The 22,707-nt window shown below is 36.2% G+C and overlaps 2 protein-coding genes across 5 annotated transcripts; one reads left to right on the top strand and one right to left on the bottom strand.

Moving 5' to 3' along the window:
• The first annotated feature begins 17,500 nt into the window (after positions 1-17,500).
• On the top strand, positions 17,501-18,554 carry LOC113336707 (histone H2AX). The gene is made up of 2 exons (XM_026582357.1): positions 17,501-17,803; positions 18,176-18,554. The coding sequence occupies exons 1-2, from the start codon at positions 17,600-17,602 to the stop codon at positions 18,395-18,397; spliced, it is 426 nt and encodes a 141-aa protein (XP_026438142.1). The 5' UTR covers positions 17,501-17,599; the 3' UTR covers positions 18,398-18,554.
• Positions 18,555-18,592: 38 nt separating this feature from the next.
• Positions 18,593-22,376, bottom strand: LOC113336706. Of its 4 annotated transcripts, none has more exons than XM_026582355.1 (7): positions 22,013-22,367; positions 20,856-20,984; positions 20,299-20,388; positions 19,460-19,600; positions 19,322-19,378; positions 19,051-19,077; positions 18,593-18,909 (listed from the first exon to the last, which is right to left on the bottom strand). In XM_026582355.1, the coding sequence occupies exons 1-7, from the start codon at positions 22,244-22,246 to the stop codon at positions 18,613-18,615; spliced, it is 975 nt and encodes a 324-aa protein (XP_026438140.1). In that variant the 5' UTR covers positions 22,247-22,367; the 3' UTR covers positions 18,593-18,612. The 4 variants fall into 4 exon arrangements, with proteins under 4 accessions (XP_026438140.1, XP_026438138.1, XP_026438139.1 ...); XM_026582356.1 differs by having other exon boundaries at positions 18,597-18,878; positions 22,013-22,368; XM_026582353.1 differs by having other exon boundaries at positions 18,593-19,077; positions 22,013-22,372.
• Positions 22,377-22,707: the final 331 nt, after the last annotated feature.

Here is a 22,707-nt window from a genome sequence, read left to right as displayed (position 1 = left end):
CCCGAACCCAGCATACAATCAATTCTACAACATTCTCAAGTACACGTTCAAAGATACCATTACCAACAGAGCAGGTAATCAGGTAAGCTATAAAAATTAACAAAAACCCCATAAATATCTAAGTATCTAGACTATCCATTTAAGTTAACTTCGACGCTAGTTACCATAACTTAACTAATGTTGGACTAATAGTTCGCTTTTTCCAGGTGTATGTAAAGAGATCAGAGATGAAGAGCAGGCTTAGGCAATATGCTTTATAGCGGTGGAATAATTGTGTGGCCGAATGAAAGGAGTACCACTCATCCTCACCAAGAGGGAGACACTATGAATCTCGTAGCTGCAATAAATGGAAAGCTATCAGCCATTAAATGGACAATCAATACCATTATCTTAGACCGCATCAATTTACTCAGAGATTTTGAGAGTTGGAAATGCACTTTTGTACCAAGGGAAGCAAAAAACGTAGCTGCCTTCTAGTTAAAGAAGCCTACAGTTATGCATATTGTTTATTTAGATCTGATATTTTTTCCATCTTGGTTAATCCAGCCAATAAATTCTAATCCACTCTAGCTTATACGAAATTTGTCGGCTAAAAAACTCACAAAATCAAATTTTCTTACATGAACTCTCATCTCTCTCCCATCCTCTCTTGAAACCAAATTTTCAGAACCCATAAATCTTTACAAATTTAATTGAAAACTCGAAATAATCAGCAAAACGAAGAATTTGAAACTGAAAACACGTGTTATGTTCTTAATACAATCTAACTATGAAATGAATGGATAAACTCTCAAACCTCACGATCTGAGCCTTCTAGTTATGAGAAACGATCCAAAAAATAAGAACAACAATACTCTGATTATATTCATTAAAGTCTGCCGCCAGCAATGGAGGTTCTTACACATTTGAGACAGGTGAAAACCCTACCAAGATAAGGACCATTCACTGCACGACACATGTAATCATCCTACTGATCAAAAGGGAAAATATTAACTACCATCAACTAACTACTTAGGGATACCAGATAGCTTATTGGAAGTAAGGGCACCTACTACTATTAGCACCCAGGTAGATGACAATACCACCCCCTCTACAAAATCCTTGTCCTCAAGGATTGAAATTTGGAAAATGAGCATAAACATTGGTAATGTCCTCCCAGGTAGCATCTTCAGCTGTGGAGTTGTTCCACTGGATAAGTAATTGATCCACCTGTCTTCCATGTCTGGTGATGCTTCTAGTGTCAAGGATAGCAGCTGGATGAAGGAAAATATGACCAGCATCATCCACTACGGGCAGTTGAGGAGAAAGAATATGAGTTTTGCTGATGCACTTCTTCAACTGGGAGACATGGAAAACAGGATGTATCCTAGAGATGATAGGCAGTTGAAGCTTGTAAGCAACTGAGCCTATCTTCTGGATGACAAGGAGGAGTCCATAGTATTTGGCAGAGTGCTTCAGGTTTCTCCTAAGAGCAATGGAGGATTTTTTGTAGGGTTGAAGCTTCAGGTACACTGCATCACCTACCTCAAAGGATCTGTCGACCCTCTTCTGATCAGCATAATGAACCATCCTTTCATGTGCATTTTGCAGTTATTATTTGAGAATGTCTAAATGGGCATCCCTTTTGCTCAAGTAGTCTTCAACAGCAACTACAGAGGTAAGTGCAGTGGAGGGAAAATCAAGGTGAGGTGGGTCATAACCATACAAAGCTTTGAAAGGGCTCATCTTGAAGCTGGTATGGAAGTTGGTGTTATACCACCATTCTGCCAATGGTAAACACTTGGACCAATTTTTAGGCCTATGGACGGTCATACACCTGAGATAGTTCTCAAGACATGCATTTACTCTTTCAGTTTGGCCATCAGACTGAGGGTGGTATGCTGTGCTGAGATTTAGGTTGGTGCTCAGTGCCATGAAGAGATCTTGCCAAAATAAGCTGGTAAATACCTTGTCTCTATCAGATACAATGGAAGCAGGAAGACCATGTAACATGAAAATTTGATTGATGAACTCCTTTGCTACAGTGATGGCAGTGTATGGGTGGAGCAAGGCAATAAAGTTAGCATATTTAGTAAGCTTGTCAACGACCACTAGAATGATAGTTTTTCTGTCACTTGCAGGAATACCCTCAATGAAGTCCATGAAGATGTGCTGCCATGCTTGGTCAGGGATGGCAAGAGGCTACAACAAGCCAGCAGGGTGTGCATGCTCTCCTTTATTTCTTTGGCAGATATCACAAGAAGAAACAAAAAGCATGATATCTTTTTTCATGTTGGGCCAAAAGAAATAAGTCTTTGCTCTAATGTAGGTACCTTGAATACCATAATGGCCACCGACTGAAGAAGAATGTACATAAGCCATGATGGTATTCTAGTGTCAACTCCAATTCCAATATACAGCCTATTCTTATATCTTAAAATTCCTTTAGAGTAAGTAAAATGTGGGATACTAGATGGATTTACTAGAAGCTGAGGAAGGAGTGATTGCACCTTTGAATCAGATTCATAGCTGGAGATGATGTCCAATGACCATAGTGGTGTTGAAGCATCTAACTGACTACATGAGCCTTGGAAATGTGGTCTTTTAGATAAGGCATCAGCTACTTTGTTGTCAGCCCCTTTTTTGTATTTGATTTCATAATCAAAGCCAAGTAACTTGATCACCCATTTTTGCTGTAGTACAGTAGAGATCTTCTGCTCTAGAATGTATTTAATACTTTGATGGTCTGTGGATATAATGAAGTGATGAACCTGTAATTAATGTCTCCATTTAGTTACTGCCTGAGCAATAGCAATCATTTCCTTCTCATATGTGGACAAGGCACTAGCTTTTGGCCCCAAAGGCTGGCTGAAGAAGGCTACTGGTCTTCCATTTTGTAATAAGACAGCATCAATACCATTATCACAAGCATTATCTTCAAGTGTGAAGACCTTAGAAAAATCAGGTAGAGTTAATACTGGTATAGTAAACATTCTTGTTTTGAGCTGTTGAAAAGCAGTGGTAGCAGATGGAGTCCACTGAAATGCATTTTTCTTGAGTAACTCAGTCAGTGGTCTACTGATAATGCCATAGTCTTTGAAAAATTTCCTGTAATACCCAGTCAGTCCAAGAAAACCTCTTAACTCTTTAATAGTTGAAGGAGTAGGCCATGTATTCTTAACTCTTAACTTTTGTTGGGTCAGCCTTGACACCCTCAGAAAAGATTACGTTACCTAAATATTCTAATTCATGTTGACCAAAGCAACATTTGAAGAAGTTTGAAAAAAACTGATAGCTCCTTAGAATACTCAAGGTTAACTCCAAATATTTGATATGATCCTCCAAGCTGGGGCTAAATACCAGGATATCATCAAAGAACACAAGAATGAAATGTCTTAAGTGATCTTTAGAAATGTCATTTATAAGAGCTTGGAAAGTGGTTGGTGCATTGGTGAGGCCAAAAGGCATGAATTTAAACTCATAATGGCCCTGATGTGTTCTGAAGGATGTCTTGTAAATGTCTTCAAAGTAGACCCTGATTTGATGGTACCCATACCTTAAATCAATTTTTGTAAACCAGACAGCACCCTTGAGTTCATTTATAAAAGGACTAGGAATTTGTCCTTGATTGTAATGATGTTAAGTCTTCTATAGTCAACACAAAACCTCCAAGTATTGTCTTCTTCTTGATCAATAGGATAGGAGCAGCAAAAGGACTGTTACTAGGCTGTATAATGCCATGATGTAACATTTATTTGATCAAATCCTCCGCCAAAGATTTCTGAACATAGGGATATTTATAAGGTCTGAGATTGGGTGGTTCAAAATTTGGTTTAAGGGGAATAGTATGGTCCAAACTCCTCTGAGGTGGGAGCTTAGTGGGTTATGAGTAAACATCTTGAAATTGTCCCAAAAGGGAGGATATATGAGGTGGTATTGGTGTAGGAGACAAGGTGGTGGAAATAGAGAATAAGTGGCCAAAAAGACCATGAGAATGTTTATTAAAAAAAGATTTGAGTGCACTACCACTCATCATGGACAAGGAAGATTTCCTATGAGAGCCAGTAAGTGTAATTTTTTTCCCATTGTGCTTAAAAGAAATTGTGAGTTTAGCAAAATTGAAAACAACATCACCTAGTTGTTTAAGCCAGTCTTCTCCTAGCACCATGTCGCAGCCACCAAGTGGTAAAAGTCTCAGTGGAGCACCAAATTTGTAACCCTGCATACTCCATTCCAGCTTTGAACAAACCCCATAACTTATGGTCTTCTCACCATTTTCCACAGTGACCAACATATGAGCTGTGGGCTCAATTGCACATTGTAATATCTTGGCTAGATCACTGTCAAGAAAACTGTGTATGCTTACAGTATCAATGAGGACTGAAATATGATGCTTTTTGAGAATTCCTGGAATTCTGATAGTTTCCCCATTAACTTGATCAATGAGAGCATTCAATGAAATTTCCATATCTGACTCCACTGGGGAAGTGATATCCTCAGAAGGATGGTCCTCAAGAATTTCATCCTGATCTGGTTGTGGTGCAGTATCGGCCATAAAAAGTTGTTGTTTTGCACAAATGTGTCATGGCCTATAAACTGCATCAAAGTTATAGCAAAGACCTTGTTCTCTCCTCTATCTGACTTGAGAAGGGGTAAGTCTAGTGATAGGAGGGAGGGAAGAGGTAGTTTTGAGTGGTTGGTGGACTGGAGATGGCTTGAATTGAGAAGATGTAATGGGGTTGGGTTTGGGAGGGGGTTGTGTAGAACTGAAGGATTTAGAAGATGAATAAGTGTTGGTGTAAGGTTTGGGTGGTCGTTTATAAAGTTTTTGTTGGACCAACACAGTTTGTTCTTGCATTTTAGCTAGGGAGAAGGCTCTCATCAGAGTAGTTGGGTGGAACATTAAAACAAAATGTTGAATATCCTCCTTAAGAGCACCAATAAAACTTTTGATAAAATAACTCTCAGGGAGATTAGGATGTATACTCAGTAATAAAGCTTTAGCATACTCAAATTCTTCAAAAAAATTCATCAACAGTTTTTTTATGAAGCAATTTATTAAAATTCCCAACAATATTCTCATTAGCAGGATTTTCAAATCGAATGCAAACATGTTCAGTAAGTTCAAACCAAGTAATAACATGACGAAAAGATTGAAGGTTATAAAGCCATTTTTCAGCCTTACCCTCTAGATGCATAGATGCCATCTTGATTTTTTGTGTCTCATCCCTGATGTCATGAAGTTGAAAGTAATGGTTGCACTTCTGAATCCATCCTCTTGGATTTTCGTCATCAAATCTGGGGAAGTCAATCTTAGGCATACGTGGTGTATGATGAACTTCACGACCTCCTGAGAATAACCCAAACACAGATCTATCATCTTCATGGTTGTGTCAGTTGTTCGAAGATCCTGCTCTTCCATGATCTTCATTTGGTCTTTGAGAAAAAAACACAAAAGACTCTATCAGAGCTTTCAAATCCTCTTTAGTTATCATATCTTGTTTAATTGAACGCACATCCGATTGAATCGTAACGATCTGTTGTTGCTATGCCTCATACTTATCTTGTAATTCTTTGCAGGTTGGATTTCCACTTCCTCCCATGGTGAATCAGGAAAGAAACAGCTCTAGATACCAATTGTTATTCTTAATATATGAAATGAATGGATAAACTCCCAAACCTCACGATCTGATCCTTCTAATTATGAGAAACTAGCCAAAAAATAAGAACAACGATACTCTGATTCTCATTAAACTCTGCCGCCAACAATGGAGGTTCTTACACATTTAAGGCAGGTGAAAACCCTATCAAGATAAGGACCATTCCCTGAATGACACATGTAATCATCCTACTGATCAAAAGGGAAAATACTAACTACCATCAACTAATTATTTATGGCTATCAGATAGCTTGTTGGAATTAAGGGCACTTACTACTATTAACACCCAGGTACATGAAAACACGGAGGTACCAAAATACACGACCAACTTTTTCTTAGGAAATATGTATGGAATAAACTCAAATATAATTCCGAGAGTTCAACTTAATGAATATCAATCAGGAAAGATATGAAGAGCTAATATCTCTTTATTTCACATCAGAATGTTGCAGAGACTAGTTTGCGAACCTGATTATACTGTGAGAGTACTTGGACGATTCCAATGATCAATATTCAAGAATCAATCAAGTCGTATCCAACAATTGCGATGGACTAATCTAATTGAATTGATTTTAGCGTACAACCTTTGATATTTCAATTATAAAGATAAACAATATAATGCGGAAAAGAAATAACACAGACACCAAAAATTTTGTTAACGAGGAAACGACAAATGCACAAAAGCCCCGGGACCTAGTCCAGATTTCAACACCAAACTATATTAAGCCGCTATAGACTCTAGCCTACTATCAGAACTTCAGACTTGAATGTAGACCGAATCTACCGTCACATCGATTCATTTACAGTCGCACTCCTTACGCCTCTTGAATCCTAGCAAGACTCTGTGCAATTTATTCCCTTAGCTGACGTCCTTTACATCCTAATAGTTGCTTCAACTGAATTGAAGACTTTAAATCAATCTGCCTCCCACAAATAGCCTATATGTGATTTCCATTTTGATCAAAGATCCATGTGAGTTGACAAATCGATTGCAATAGACAAAGTCTAGCAAACCTCAAAATCCGTTCTTATGTCTCCCGAAGAGCAGCCTAGATTATTATTCACCTCACAGGTATAAACTTATGGAATCACAAAGTCTGAGATGAAGAAACTTTGCGATTTCTATCTATCTTGTTTATTGGAGCAAGGCTCGACAACCAAAACAAGATCAGGATACGCGAACTATCAAGATAACGATAGTTGAACCTGGCTTCACGAATCCCTAGGTGAAGTCTTTTTAGTCGCTAAACCCTAGAAGGGTTTGAAGGAGAGGACGATTCTAATTTACAACTAGGACATACAAGAATAGTGTCAGGGATTCAAATATCCCAGTTGTTTGAGGTTCTCTTTTTATAGACTTTCAAGATCAAGGTTGCTTTGGATTTAAGCTAAGGTATCTTTGAAATCAAGCAATCAACAATCACTGTTAGATGAAAAACTTAACTTGAGATTAACATAGCAGAATATACACTCTGGTGAGGAATAACCATAACTGAACCATGTACAAATACATGTTCATGTAAGGTTAGACAAAACTAGCCACTTGAACAATAAGCTTAACCATTTTCTTATAACGCTTTAAGACTTTAATCTTGAGTCACAAATGTGATCAATCATGTCTAGGTGTGTTCTTATAGAGTAGTTCAAATGCCGATTATATCATAGAAATAATTCCGATGCATCTGAAAATATTCGACAGGTTAAGTACGTATATCGGGTATGTGTACTATACAGTTCATGAATATCTTTGTCATAGTACGTGTACCGGGTGTGTATACCCTTAAGACAAAAACATGTTCAGAAACTCATGAATTTTTTATGGTATGCGTACTTTTTCCGATTTTGAAACCAACAGATCTTTTCCGGTTTGCATACTAGGTATGCATACCTTTTCTGGTTAACGAGTCACGGACTTTTTATGGTATGGACACTGGGTATGCGTACCAAAAACTCTCTGCCGAACTATAGTTGCGCCGGTACGTGTACTAGATGCATGTACTGCGGCTCCGGACTTATAACGGTTCTCCCAGTATGTGAACTGGTATGCATATTGTCTTGTATCCAGATTTATAGTACTTCTATATCTGTTTAATAATCAATATGTAACATTCATGAATAACATCAAAGACACATATCACTATTCCAGACTATTTTCAAATGATTAAATCTTGAATCATAATTAGGTCATAAACAATAAATTGTTCTTAACCAAATTCATCAAGTATGGACAAATGTTTTTAAGCTTAGCATATTTCAAGAACGATATTCTAGATAAACTTGACTCTAACATTTTTGTTATGCATGTAATGTATAATTTAGTCATGCGACAATATCTCATAGATAGAAAGGTGTATTAGATCATAGCTCGGTTGAACTCACCAAGCGTTGGTATGCCAAGTTTGGTTGTCATATTTTAGTATCAAAACTCATCTAGAGTCGCTTGATTAAATACTAGAGTCAACTTCGTTTAGGTTAGACTAGAGAGTCTAGGAATGTTGAGACATACAAGTGTTACTCCGAAGATCTGAAGAATGTGAAAAAGTAGCGAACTACAACGCCGACATCATTCTTTCTCTTGAGGTTAGTAATATTGAATTGAACTGTTTCATTCCTAACATATCTTTCAAGTCGTGTTATATTGAAAACATTACGGCAAAGATGTATACACTGTACATATTGTATAATACTCCAGTGATGTGACATGATCATAATAGTATGATCATAGTATTAGGGAATTAGAGTACGAAGTATAATGCTTATCTTTTGAACTTCATAAATATGACATCGACATGATCTTGTATATATTATTATAATTAGGGTTATTTGGTTTTTGGTACTCATGCTTTGACCAAGACCTGGGTTTGGTCTAACATTTGCCAGCCTTTGCGTTTGGTCTAAAGACTGATGTTGACCCACATTGACCGTGTATGACCAAATCCTAATTAATTTTATAAAGTGAAAAATAAGAGTTTACAATTATACCCTTGATTAATTAAATACCACCAGCTCTTCCCTTTCCTTGTTTCTCAGTGATACCAAGAACTCCACCGCGTCACCGATTCCGGCATCAACAAACCCCACCAAATCCATCATCTAATCTCCATTTCGCAGACTTTAACAAAGCACCAAAACCCATTGCCTAATTCAATCTCAGTTTCACATTAACAGCTTCCTTCTTATCAGACTTAATTTATACGGAAACAGCAACACCACCATGATTATTGATTTCTCTCGCTGAGATTCCCGTTCAAATCAACCATAGACTTATTCCCGTGTTAATCTCGGACTTGAAACCTTTGAATTGCGTCAATACCTTCTTCAATTTCTTCCCTAATTCCATATCAAACTCTAACCCATATCTTATATCTCATCTTCATGTTAGCTTCTAATCAAGTTCCACCATTTGCCAGCAATCCTTGTTATAACCCCATCTCGACTATCCATGGTGACCCCGAGCTCTGCCGATTTGAAACTCTGGCAGCATCTGAAAGAATTTGCTCTCGATCTGTAATGATATGAACCTGTAACCTCCTTTTTCTTTTTCCAGGCGTTCTATCGAACACCTGGTATACGGTTTTGTTGGTGCAGAGGTGTGTGTTTTCCATGGCTGTATTAAGCTCCTACTGTAGCTTCTTCACCCGAAAATTCAAATTTCAATATAACAAAACCATTCCAAACCCATTCTAACTCTTAAAATCATTAATTTCTCCACCATTCAACACCCAAACATAATAGCATAAACATCACCTCTTGACGGTTTCATTGGCTCAAAACTCCCTACTTCATTGCTGATTTTTTGAGCCCAACAGCAATCCAATCATCCCCTCTCCAAAAAAAGGCTAAAACAACACTTGAATCGCTCAATTGATTTTAAAAATGATATCAACAGCTATTAATTTTTGAACCCTTTTCCATTGTATGATCCTTTGTTCAATAGCACCACCAACATTTGAAAGACCTATAAAGTGGGAGACAATTAATAATCCACGATTTTGTCAATTGTGCTTCATGACCACCTCCACCTCTTCAGAACAGATGCAAACATCATTATTTAATCCATGGCTTCATCAATTATTTATCTCCACTATAACTCAAAAGATGAGTAGTTTGTCTTAAATCATGACCGTAGGTTTGATAGTTACATCATAGCTGTTGCATGCTAGGCCACTTCAGGGGTAGATTTGTATACACATATAATTTATTTTATTTTATAAAATTTAATTATTTACAAATTTGATTAAAATCAGGTCAATAACGGTCTTGCAGGTCAACGTTGGTCTTTAGACCAAACGCAAATGTTGGATAAATGTTAGACCAAATTCGTATTCTGGTCAAAACCTAAGTACCAAAAAACAAATAAACCATACAATTATATGAATGGGTTATGGTGAAGATTTCATCCTAGGAAACAATGTATTACATGTGTTTAAAGGAAGTACACTCATGAACTTTTCGTGAATCGAAAGGGAAATCACTGGGCTTATTAGTCCGGCTATTCACTGCAAATCTTTGGATGACCAATATGTGTGAGATGGTATAACCGATCTTAACTTAGGTTATGTATCTTTTATAACTAATCACAATGCCTGACTTATGATTTGGTATGACTAGTTTTTATTAATTGGTGTAACCGATCCTAAGTAATCACCATGTGCTGGTATAATCGATCCTTGTAATTGGTGTGGTCGATCCTAGTAATTGGTGTAACCGATCCTAGTAATTGGTGTGGCTGATCACGAGTGTTGTGTGACCGAGCCTTGTAATTGGTAACCGGTCCTGGTAACTGGTGTGACCGATCACAAGTAATACCATGTGTAGACGGAACCGATCCTTGTAACTGGTGTAATCGATCCAAGTGACTGGTGTGACCGATCACAAGTGTTTCCATATTTAGGTATAACTGATCCTAGTGATTGGTAGAACCGATTGAACCCATGTATGTGATTTGGTATTTGATCAATCACATAGTAGTCTTGGAATACAGGTGAATCAATTCTAAACTTGTTTGGAAGTGTGGTATAACCGATTCCAAGAATGCAAATCCATGTAATATGAAATAAGGATTTGCAGTGAAAAGATGTCAACATACTTTGAAAACGAGCAGTAACTCTTATCATTCATTGTTCAAAGATATTCTTTACTACCCAAGGTGATCTTGTACCGAAATAAATTAAGAATCTTTTAATTAAGGTTTTTGATTTTGTACATATTAATTACCAGCAATTAATATGTAGCTCTAGAAAATAAAAGTTAGTAATGTGCATTTACTAGTTGTGGATTTTCTATTGAGAGATTTCGGAAATATTGGACAAGCACTTATTGGAATTATGAAAACCGAATTTTGCAATTCATTGTATATCTTGAGAATATTTTCGGTTTTGGAAATTCCTTGGTGTCCAAACATCCTTGGTCAATAAATACCTAAGTTTGCATTTCTAGAAAACCATCCTAAGAGCCAGCAAACTTCATTTCTTGTTATTTCTAGTGGTGTCGTCTATTCGGAGAGTAAAATATCATAATTAGGTGAAATCTCTTACGACCCCTCGTTTAAAGACTTCTATGGGATCAAGAAGCTCTAGGAGTACCGTTGGTGGGAAACAATATAATTGCAGTGTTATTAGTTTTCGATTGATTTGATTGACTAACGGTTGTTGAAACTTTGATTGCACCTAGTTTGTTTATTATTGAGAATCTTCTCTTCTGATATAAGATTCACTCAAACTAGGTCGAAGTATCGACGAGATCTTTATAACTGTTTGTAGATCTAAAGACGTCTTGTGATAATCCATTATTAAAAGACTCCATTCTGTGCGTGATTGATCACAGGCGATTCAAGTGGTGTTGTGCAAGTTATTGAAGATTAAAGAATATTTGAAGACGAAGAATATTTCTTATTGGTTTTCGTATCTTGTGAATATGTGTGCACAAACCTTGATCGGCTGAGATCCAACTAGAATCAGATTTATTCGATTGATTAGTTGCGTGAGATTGACATTCTTAATATATTTCTTTGAGATTTATTTTGATTGAGTGCGAATCTAAACTTGACAACTTTGGTAGTTATTGGATATATTGATCTAAAAGACAAAAGTTTATTAGATTAAACGGAAGATCCTTTGTCAACAACTCATTGATATCTTGTAGCAAAGATTGATTAGAGTAGTTACCAAACAGATTCTTCCTTTATTGTTTGGAATACGAACCAAAGGACTTGCTATTCACATGCGTTACTCTATAAGTCGAAGGCGCAGGGATACTAAGGGAACTAAGTAGCTGGGGGACTTGGTCTCAATTATACGAAGTTGGTTTAGATTTTGCATGACGGCTTAATTCTGAGAGTATTCAGAACTGGACTAGGTCCTGGGGTTTTCCTGCATTTGCGGTTTCCTCGTTAGCAAAATCTTGTTGTGTCTTTTACTTTGATTTCCGCTTTATAATTATTTATTACTCCCTCCGTTTCAAAAAGACCGTCCTCTATTCCATTTTTGTCTATTTCAAAATTGTGTCCAACTCCTGTTTATAGTCATATTTTTCCAATGAGCTTTCTAATATACCCTCAAACATTTTATATTCAAAAATTCATTTTTAATGGGACCCAATCTAATATATTAATGAAATTTGTATAATCCATGTATATCCTTTATTCCTTTATAGAGAAAATATATTTGGCTCCAAAAATTAAATTCCTTATAAAGTTTATACTCCATAAATTCGATATATTTTAGTTTTCCTTCTATATTTTGTATTTATAACTATTTCGAACAACTTTAGGTAGTTTTTATAGCCAGCATCTTCATTAAAATAAAATAAGTAAGTAACTAAGGGTAGTCAAGTAAAATATTATGGCCACTTTAATATTTTGACAAAGTCAAAGCGGGCAGTCTTTATGAAACAGAGGGAGTATAATAAAGTAAAATACACATATACTTTAACTCTGCATTACTTGATAGTGATCCTATAGAGTTTGGTTATTACCGAACCTATTATCAAGTACTCCCTCCGTCCTAAATTAACAGTCCTAATTGACTTTGTCAAGATATTAAGGAAATCCTATAAAATATTATGACTATCCCTTGAATAGTCTATTTAATGTTATATTATTACCAAAACTAAAATTGTTAGTGTTAAAAATTCTAAATTGGATAGTATTATTACTTTAGAAAATATTTTAAGAAAATAAAAGCAAACTTATACTGCTTTTATTATCGAATCCATAATTTAAGAATTTTTTTTCCTCCATTTGATTTTGGTTTCCCGCACTAAAACTTTGGAGCTTTTGGAATTCTTATTTGAGAGGGAAAATAAATAGAAAAGTGAAATTGTAGACTATTTCCTCTTTAGATATACTCGACCATGGGAATTTGAGATTTTGTCATAATTTTTTTTTGATCCTTTCCCATGTATACAACCATGTTAACTAGTACCCGTAATCAATATCCATAAATATTTTTATTTAAAAAATAAATGACAATTAATACAAAGATATTGAGTAAGTTTTTGTTAGAGCACTGCTCGTTCGAACTCGCAATCGTTGCTATCTCAAGCTTGTTGTCAAGTTTAGTTGCCAAAACTATAAGTCGTGATTTCTAGTCTACTTATAACTAAGTCTCGGATTAGGATAGAAAGTGTAGTTGAGCTCAAAGACTCCATGGATATCATCGTACAAAGACGAGGAACTACTCAAGGAACTGGTGGAACTTCATCGACTAAAAGGTATGTGGATACTTATCTATCACTCAAAAGTTTATCTACTCTATCTCTTATCTTGAGACAAAAGTCGTATTGCTATTTAGACTTTGATTATACACATTTGCTATTTCGATCCAAGTTTATCTCGCTTATCTATTTCTCGAAATATGTGTTGGTAAGCTTTCGCTTTGGCCAAGTTCATCTTTACTAGTGACGAAAATCATTTAAGTTTCAATTACTTGAAAATTGCTTTGACGAAAAATGGTTTGTGAATAACAACTATATAACGTCCTCTAAGAATGTTTCAATGATTGAAATGAGAGTTTAGATTGAAATGAGAGTTTAGATTGTATAAACATGGTTGGATATAAAAATTGTGTGGTAACTCATACATGTGTAAGTCCTTATTCCTTAAACCAAAGTATGCGTACTTTGCTGCTCAGTAAAACCGGAACTAAAGTTTGCGTACCAGTATGCGCACTATTAGAAGTTCACATCCCGTGAATTTCTGCTGGAGTTTGTGAACTGAAAACAAACTTCGTCCGGGTACTTAAGTCCGCGTACCAGTATGCGTACTTAATTTGGTTATTTTCTAAAAACGATTATTCGTGAACTTAGCTTATATAAACTAAGGAATGCAAGTTTGCAAACTGATAGTTGTATAAAACACCTAATTTTATATCTAGTATTTATGCTTTCTTTGCTATTTTTATTGTAAATTATATATCTTATGTTTGCTTTTGAGTGTTTAGGTACTTTGGAGTCATTTGGAACAAAAGAAGAAGAATCAACCCAAAAGTCTCATCTAAGGTGCAAATGCTGTGGAGGCGGATTATTTATCATTGTTTGCTTTTATTTCTTCATCTCTTTCTGAAAAGTATGTCGGCTTTAGTGATGCAAGTTTTGTCTGAAAAGCACGACTGCTTTAGTGATGAATTCAAATTGAAGAGAAAAAGTAAATCTGAGAAGTAAGAGGCGGATGCTGTTGGTGAAAGAATTCAAGGAAGGAGACAAAGCACGCTTTTGGAGCACAAATGGAAGAATCATCAAATCACAGGCGAGTGGTAGTTGGATCTATGCGACGAAGAAGCGGAAGAATGAACCGTCAGTTCTGCGCAACTGACAGGCCAAATAAATGGGATTACCCCTTATTTGTGAAACCTGGGTGGCTATATCCAGTCTAAATTATTACACCTACCCTAGAATTCAGATGAGAATTCATTTCTCAATCATTTGGGTTCTAACACCGAGAGTCCGTGGCGGCATAGCCTCTGGTAGAAAATGATGGAGATTTTGAAGAATCAATTGTCTGCTGGTGAGAAAGATCAAATGAAGAAGAGAAGATCAGAAGATTAGGGATTCGAAACCCATTCTGTTCTTCCCCAAAATCTAATTAGGGTTCCTTGAAGTTCAGATCGAGAGAAGTAGAAAATGGGTTTTGCTGAACGAACTGGAATTGAACTGAGTTAGGGTTCTACAGAAATTGAGGAAGCGAAAATGAAGAACGAGAAGAATCAAAGAATGGGTCTCTTGTGATTTCAAGTTTGGCTGAGAATTGCAGCCGTTAATGGAAATTGGAGATGTGTTGTTGATTTGATTAAATTCAGGGACTTGGTTCAGAAGCTGGGATAGCCAAGGATATGACTGATTCATGGAGATTGTGAGCTGCAGTCCAGCTCTGTGTGTGATGGAGAATTGAACTGTGGAGTTTGAAGCAATGAAGCTCAGATAATTTGGGAGGGGTTTGATTCAGAGATTGCAGGCTGGTGAAGATGCAGTTCTGGTGGTGTTGGTATCTGAGAAGGAGATGACATGGGAGTGCAGGCATGAATTGCACTAATATGAAGCAGCTGCAGTGCAGGAAAGCTCGAAAATGGGTCCGTGCAATTGGCAGTGGTTATGCTGAAATGGGTGTTGCTGCCAGTGAAAATGGAATTGAAATGGGTTTGAGTTTAGATGAGCTTGAATGATGGCAGTGATGCTAGAAAGAGGAGACGTTGCAACTGAAGGCACTGATGATTATGGAATGGCTTGAGCCTGGTGGTTTGCAACATAGAAGAACAAGTACTGAAACAGGAGAGAAGATTGCAGTGTTGTGCAGCTCAAATAATCGGAACTGTGTTGGTTGTATGGATGCAATGGCTAGCATGTTGTTGCTGTTAAAACTGAATTGAAATATGCAGTGAGCACCAGCTGGTTATTATGAGCTTAAAGAGGTAGTGCAGCTGAACTGAATGTGGGTGTTGCAGTAGGATGATGCAGTTGTGTGTTGTTATTGCTTGCAATTGAGAGACTGAGACAGGGAAGAAGAAATGAAGATTGTTGTGTAGAGCTGAAGCTGCAATTGGATTTTTTATAAAACTGGTGGTATTGCCGTGTGTTGAATGGACTGAAATGGGAATCACAGTCAAGGGAGTAATTGCTGGTGATTGGCCAGGGATTTAACTGAAGTGCAGTTATGGACAATAATTATAATGCGGAAAGTAAAGTAAAAGCACATAACAAGATTTTGTTAACGAGGAAACCGTAAATACAGAAATATCACGGGATGTAGTCCAGTTTTGAATACTCTCATAATTAAGCCGCCGACTACTACCAACTTCGTATAGTTGAGACCAAGTAAACTACCCCTAGCTACCTAGTTTGATAAGTATCCCTACGCCTTCAAACAATCTGGCAAACATACGTGATTCCTAAGATATAGTCCAATATATTAAGTTGCTTCAATAGTTGTAAAGACTTATTGCACTCAACTCATTTGGATCGTATTACGAAATAATAAATGAATAATTTGTTTTCGGTAACTGATGTCTCAATCTCAAGAAATGAATCAGAGATGTATGTTGAGACAAACAAAGATTATTTCGTTTAATATACTCCCTCTGTTTCTAAAAAATAAGCTTGTTGGTTTGCAAAAAAAATTAAGAAAACTAATCATTGTAACCATTTTTTTCATGTTTTTTCCTAATTTTACCTTGGTCCCAATCATTTAATATTATAAAAAAAGGGATAGAGAAGTGGTCCCCTTGTGTTAAGAGAGAAAAATAAGAGAGAGAAGCTGCCCCTCAATGGATAGACTAGTAAAATCATAACATTTGACTTTCCATTTATGAAAACCAAGAAGCAATCTTCATTTAGGCGTATCTTCACAAAAAAATTTAAACAAAATTTTCTAAACCGAATCTCCTTTTTACCCGGATGGGCTAGTTTTCACCTAAAGAAACAAACCCATCCTTACATCTATCTTCCAGATTAAGAGTTGAAGCAGATAACTTCGTTAAGGGAGGAGAAAGACCTCACCATCCATTGATTCAAGGTTTGGATATCGTACCGACTAACTAAGTAGAGTTGGATGATTCATATAATATGTTAAGGGAATATGAAACACCTACTTCTTTACTTTTCACCAATTAGTATGATTTTTCCTTAATCTTAATTACAAATAAGTTAAATTAAGATTAAATAAATAAATTTAAGATCAAACATCCAAATTTTATCAACATAAAATGTAAAGAAGAACCTTAATCAGTTCAACAAAATTTGTCAAGAAATTAATCGATTATCTTTTCTTCAAAAAATTCTTAGAAATTACTAAAATGAGTTTTTTTTATTTTAATATTTCCATCTATTTTATGATCCAAACACTATATCTATAATTTGACAACAAATTTTCACTTTTCGCAAGAAATTTTACAATGAAATTTCTTCTTTAGTGTTATACATCTAGGTTCAACTTGAATGGCTGATCTCGATTTAATTTTAGTGCATGATATTGATTCAAATTTTTTTTATTAAAGATAGAGCAAATAAATTAGTGCTAATTAAAATGACTTGATTCCCAAAACTATAACTGGTTCGGTTCACTTCAGGCCCTTATACTTACTGGGCGTATTGCCTTGAGGCCATAGTCTGGAACCACAAACCACCTAAAGAAGCACCCTGGAGAAATAGTTGACCGGGAAGATAGCCCAAAACGATTTAACTTCTCCCGAAAAACTACAGCCGCGAAAACCCAAAAATACCGAAAAACCAAAATTTCAAAAACTTTTCGTTTCCCGCAAAACCAAATTAACATTTCACGTCATCGATCCGCATGATAAGAAATAAGCCAATGAGGAACGAGATGCATCCTGTATATAAACCAAGCTCTCATTTCTCTAAACATCTCACTCACAACCTCTCCTCTCTCTCAAGAATCTCCAAATCTACTTTACAGTTCTCATAAATTAGGGTTAGGGTTTCAGTTCAGTTTTCAAAGAAGAAGATATCAAGATGAGTTCTCCAGCAACAAAATCAACCAAAGGAGGAAGAGGAAAGCCAAAAGCAACAAAATCAGTAACAAGATCTTCAAAAGCCGGTCTACAATTCCCTGTTGGTAGAATCGCTAGGTTTCTGAAAGCTGGTAAATATGCTGAACGTGTTGGTGGTGGTGCTCCTGTTTACCTCGCCGCCGTGCTTGAATACCTCGCTGCTGAGGTAACGATTCTACGCTCTTTAACTTCTATTTTGATTGTATTTCTTTTCTGTTCTGGATCTAACTTTTGGTTTTGAAGCGATTTCTGAAATGGGTTTTTTGTTTTATGTTGATTTCTGAAATGAGTTTTTATTTTAACAATTTTTTTGTAATTCTTGTTTTCAATGGGTTTGCGTTGGTTTTGATTTTTTTTCTTTTCTTTTCTAGATCTGACTTTTGATTTTAAAATGATAACTGAAATGGGTTTTCTCTTTTATGTTGATTTCTGAAATGGGTTTTTATTTTAACAAATTTTCTGATAATTCTTGTTTTTATTGGTTTTGCGCTGGATGTGTTTGATATAATGACTGATTGAAGGATTGTTTTTGTTTTAGGTTTTGGAATTAGCTGGAAATGCTGCAAGAGATAACAAGAAGAACAGGATTGTACCAAGACACATCCAACTTGCAGTGAGGAATGATGAAGAGTTGAGCAAGCTATTGGGTGCTGTTACTATTGCTAACGGAGGTGTTCTACCTAATATTCATCAGAATCTGTTGCCAAAGAAGGCTGGGAAAGGAAAGGGTGAAATCGGTTCTGCTTCTCAAGAATTTTAGAGTTTTGGATCTATGTGTTTCTATTTTGGCGTTTTATGATGTTATTGAATCAGTTTCAGAAGATGTTAGTGGATTTTAGTTTAGGGTTTATGAATCTTGTCAAGTTTATGTAATTACATCCATCCGTATCAATATATGCAAGTTTCAGTTCTTCCAATTTGTGTATTTTCAATGTTTGAAATGAAGGCAAAACAATTGTAGAATCAACTGATAACTTAAATTTCACTTCCAACCAAGGAACTTTCAATTGTATCAATACAGAAGCCAATAGATTTTCCAGAAGACATTGCAGCAGCTAGTTTTAGTATTGCACTGTAATGCCGACTTAACATTGAAAGAGTATTCAGTACAGACCATTTAATTTGGGCATCTGTTTCAGCCCTTGTGAAACCTAAAGATTGGAATAATGTTTCAATCTGTTCCACATCGTTAAAGCTTCCTTCAGAGTATCCGAATGAAAGGCACTCTGCTGTCAATCCTCCTAATGCCACACATGATAACCTGTTATAATTCTGCAGGGAAAAATATGTTGCAAGACTGAATGCTTTACAAGTAATTTGTAATTGTATTTGTAGGTTGTTGTCTTTCGAAGGAGTAGATAGACAGCACTCATAAGCAGAGGTATTGAAAGACAATAGGGGCATGTCACTCACCCTAGATGACACCTGAACTCGATTTTCCTGCAATGTACATAAGCACAAGTAAGTGAGTTGAAGATTTATAAATAATTGCTTCGACTTGCTCATATGAATAAACTGATGGTCTGGTATAGGCAACTGACTGATTGATACATACCCAGAGTTTCAATTTAAAATACAAACATGAGGGTTTAGGCTAAAGCTCAAAATCCTTGTGCAAAGGACGATGAACAACAAGAAAACCAATCTAGATGAGCTTTTATCTCTTAAAAAAACAAAATCTCACCATTGGGGATACTTTTCCAGCATCCCTTTTATCCTTCAGAGATGTTATCCTTCTAACCTGATGCAAGATGAAGATGATAATCGTCATGTTGCAATTGATACCATGGCCAAAACTAAAAAAAGAGTAAGATAAACTTACACTGCTAAGAAACTCAAACCCGATAAAGTCTACTCGACCTCCAACTAATTCATTGTTCCGCATAGCTTCCAAACTTGGTATTGTATATCTTTTTGGAAGTACTCCAAGTAAGTAAGCAGTCAGGAAATGACCAGCTTCATGCTGCAAAAAGTTAGTTCTTGATAAAAGATCTTTATTTATGCTGCATCTATGACCGGAATGAACAGAAATAATAATTGGTATCATGACAAAAGTTCAGATATGTGGAAAACTTAATCCTGTATGGGTGTGTAGAAAAATGCTGATTAAGAAATTTCACATACGAATAAGGAGTATTCTTATACGATGAGGGTATACGTGTTTGAAAGACCACGTTTCCGTGATCTATGCTAAATGTTAATGTTGGAGGTTGAAAGTTGTCACAACCTCCATCGATGCCATTTCAAATTCCCATCACTCGTGTTGTAGTCCAGCAGCCTCAGCGTTTATTCTAGAAGCCTAAACCGTTTCAATTAGAAGTACATATACTAAAGCAATTTACAAGAGATTAAAAAAGATCTGGTCCACAAAGATCAGCATGATACCTTTGCACTAACTCGAGAATATTCACTGGTTAACATTGGATCCCAAGAGTGTCCATCTCATTGTTTTCAAAAATGTCTGAACATCCATAAGATAATCAAGAACCTGTTCCCCAGAAGTAAATAGTGACAAAGATTTGGCGTTTGTGGCATGTTTGGACTCTCACAAGTAGTGCGGTTTCTCTTTTATTTTTCTTGTTAACAATTTTTACTGTTGTATATGTCTTTGTCTACAAGGCGCGGTGAGTTGGTACGTTAAGAACAGTAAAGCATCCTTACTTGCGTGCACATTCTATAGTAATCTTCACAGGGAACATCATCCACGGTGTCAAGCTTCATACCTTCCTCCTCTAGTCGTTCAAGGGACTCCTAAAAATCAACATTTTTCGGTAAACCATCAATGGATGATAATAAAAACTTCCAGTAGAATCCGAAAGCAGCAAATCTACATAAGGAAGTGCACAGTCAAAAAAGTGACAGAACTCTCCTATTCAAAGATAGAAATGGTAGAGTTTGTGTCTTGACCCTTAAGTACATTCCAGGGAAACCAATGAGGGATCTACCATGACTTTTATACTCATTCTCACTGCAAGAGTGAGATCATTTTATTAAAGAACCATAGCCATCTAGTCATTACTCAACTCATTCCTAATTACCATATCAATATTGGGTACTCCTCATAATATAAATAAGTTTCTTGGATTTCCATCTTGCCAGCCTTAATTTGCCTCATCATTTTCACAACACCAAGTTGCAGTTGCATAAAAATCTTTGCATGACTACTAATAAGAAAATTGGATAAAGAGAAATAATCATACAAGAGAAAAGGAATCTACCGATGGAAGTGCAGCAAGGCGAAGGCTTATATCTATAGACTTCAGAATCGACTTCATCACTGGTTGAAGTGTTGAAATCTCCGTTTCACTCAAATTCAGTTCATCCAGGCTGTATCGTCTCAGAGGTACCTACAAAAATAACTAATTTGTAACACATTTTTAAGCATAAGAGTTTCTACTATTTGACACTATTGGATTGAAAGTACCAAGTAGCGTAATCAGGAGTTTTAGGAGACACCCATAAAACAAAGCACTTCTCGATACATACAGATATTAAAGAAGGTTGATCAATGACTCGTGCAAACAAGTGACAATGCTAACGAAAACTTAAAAGCGGGACAAGTGTAAAAACCATAGAAATCATCATATTGATAAGATATTAAAAGTAACTTTCTTCTTGACATTTTCCCATTATCTGCTAGTTTAGCAAGTTATGTTTTTTTCCCCAAAAAAATATTAAAAGTAACCCTGAAATGTTTGAAGAAGCCTACACTAGCACACACTATCTCCAACACCCGCGGTACAGTACACTCTAGGGTCTATAGAGAAAACACTAAATCTAAAAGTTTCTTCCGACTCTACCTATTTAGACTGAAACGGCTCTTCGTGTTGAAAAGAGAAACATTTCCAAGACATAATAGTGTAAGCATTGTTTAGGAAAATAGGAGCAATAAAGTTACGAGTAACGCTGACGTGGTCTAGATATTTTGATCACATCAGAAAAGAGTCATCGGCATGTTTCTAGTGGTGCATACATCAAGCAAAATACTACCACTTATTACAGAACTATTTGGAGACATGACAATTGACAATGATGTAAGTCATTCATAAAGCAATCCTCTAATAATTCCACTTACAACTACAAGTCTGCATTCTTATCCCCAAAAGACTATAAGTCTGCATAAAAAAGTGTAGTTATCCATATGTGGAGCTCTTTTACTCCATCTTTTCAATCTTTCTTTTATTGTCCTTCCTAATACAATTCACAAACTCTTAAAGCAACTCCGATTTTTTTGGAACTTCATACCGACAATTAATCACACACAGCAGTCTTAACAAAAATGAGCACTCAAGAAACCAGTTCAACAAAAGCCAAATATCCAATTTCCAATTCTAAAGAACAGAAGAAAACAAAACAAATGAACATTAATTGGAACCTGTTTAGCCCCACCGAAACCGCGTAAACCCCCGGGCTTCCCTTGCAATTGCTTAACAAGAGAAAGTGCAGTTTTGGTATTCCCTTTAGCCAATTCATTGTCTACTTTCCTTAGCACTCGACGACGCATTGCCCCAGGTTCTTTCCGTTCAGAACATACTACAGGTACAAGAACTCCAAATTCCGGTCTAACACGCATACACACACCAGTGCTGTAGTATAAAGAAAAACCCATTTTCACTTTGTTCCCCAGAATCAGGAAATTTGTACTACCTGAAACTCCAATTTATAAACAATCAAAAAGTTTGGATGTTTTTGTTTGTTGGCTGTTGTAGGTAAAACCTGAAGTGATTCTTAACCATACAAGTTTCAGATATAAAAGGATAACATATAAATAATTGAATTGAAGTTATTGAAAGGAATAATTTAAGATATATTTCTAAGATTAGGTTCTTTTTGATTAGGACGGAGTATACCCCACCTGGTCTACGGGGTGCTTACATCCGTCTTATAGCAGTTATGGACGTTAGGGGTGAGCATGGGCCCGTATGGACCGGTTTTCATGTTATCCGCATCCAATCCAATTCACTACATATTTCACGTTTTGTATCCGCATCCAATTCAATATCCAAAGGATTTGCATCCAATGGATGAATGGACGGATTGGAGGCGGATAATCCAATAAATTTGTCACAT

This window comes from Papaver somniferum, unplaced genomic scaffold (genome assembly GCF_003573695.1).
Source record: "Papaver somniferum cultivar HN1 unplaced genomic scaffold, ASM357369v1 unplaced-scaffold_154, whole genome shotgun sequence".
NCBI lineage: Eukaryota > Viridiplantae > Streptophyta > Magnoliopsida > Ranunculales > Papaveraceae > Papaver > Papaver somniferum.
The sequence above is the reverse complement of the archived record's forward strand: the minus strand, read 5'-3'. Positions and strand labels throughout refer to the sequence as shown.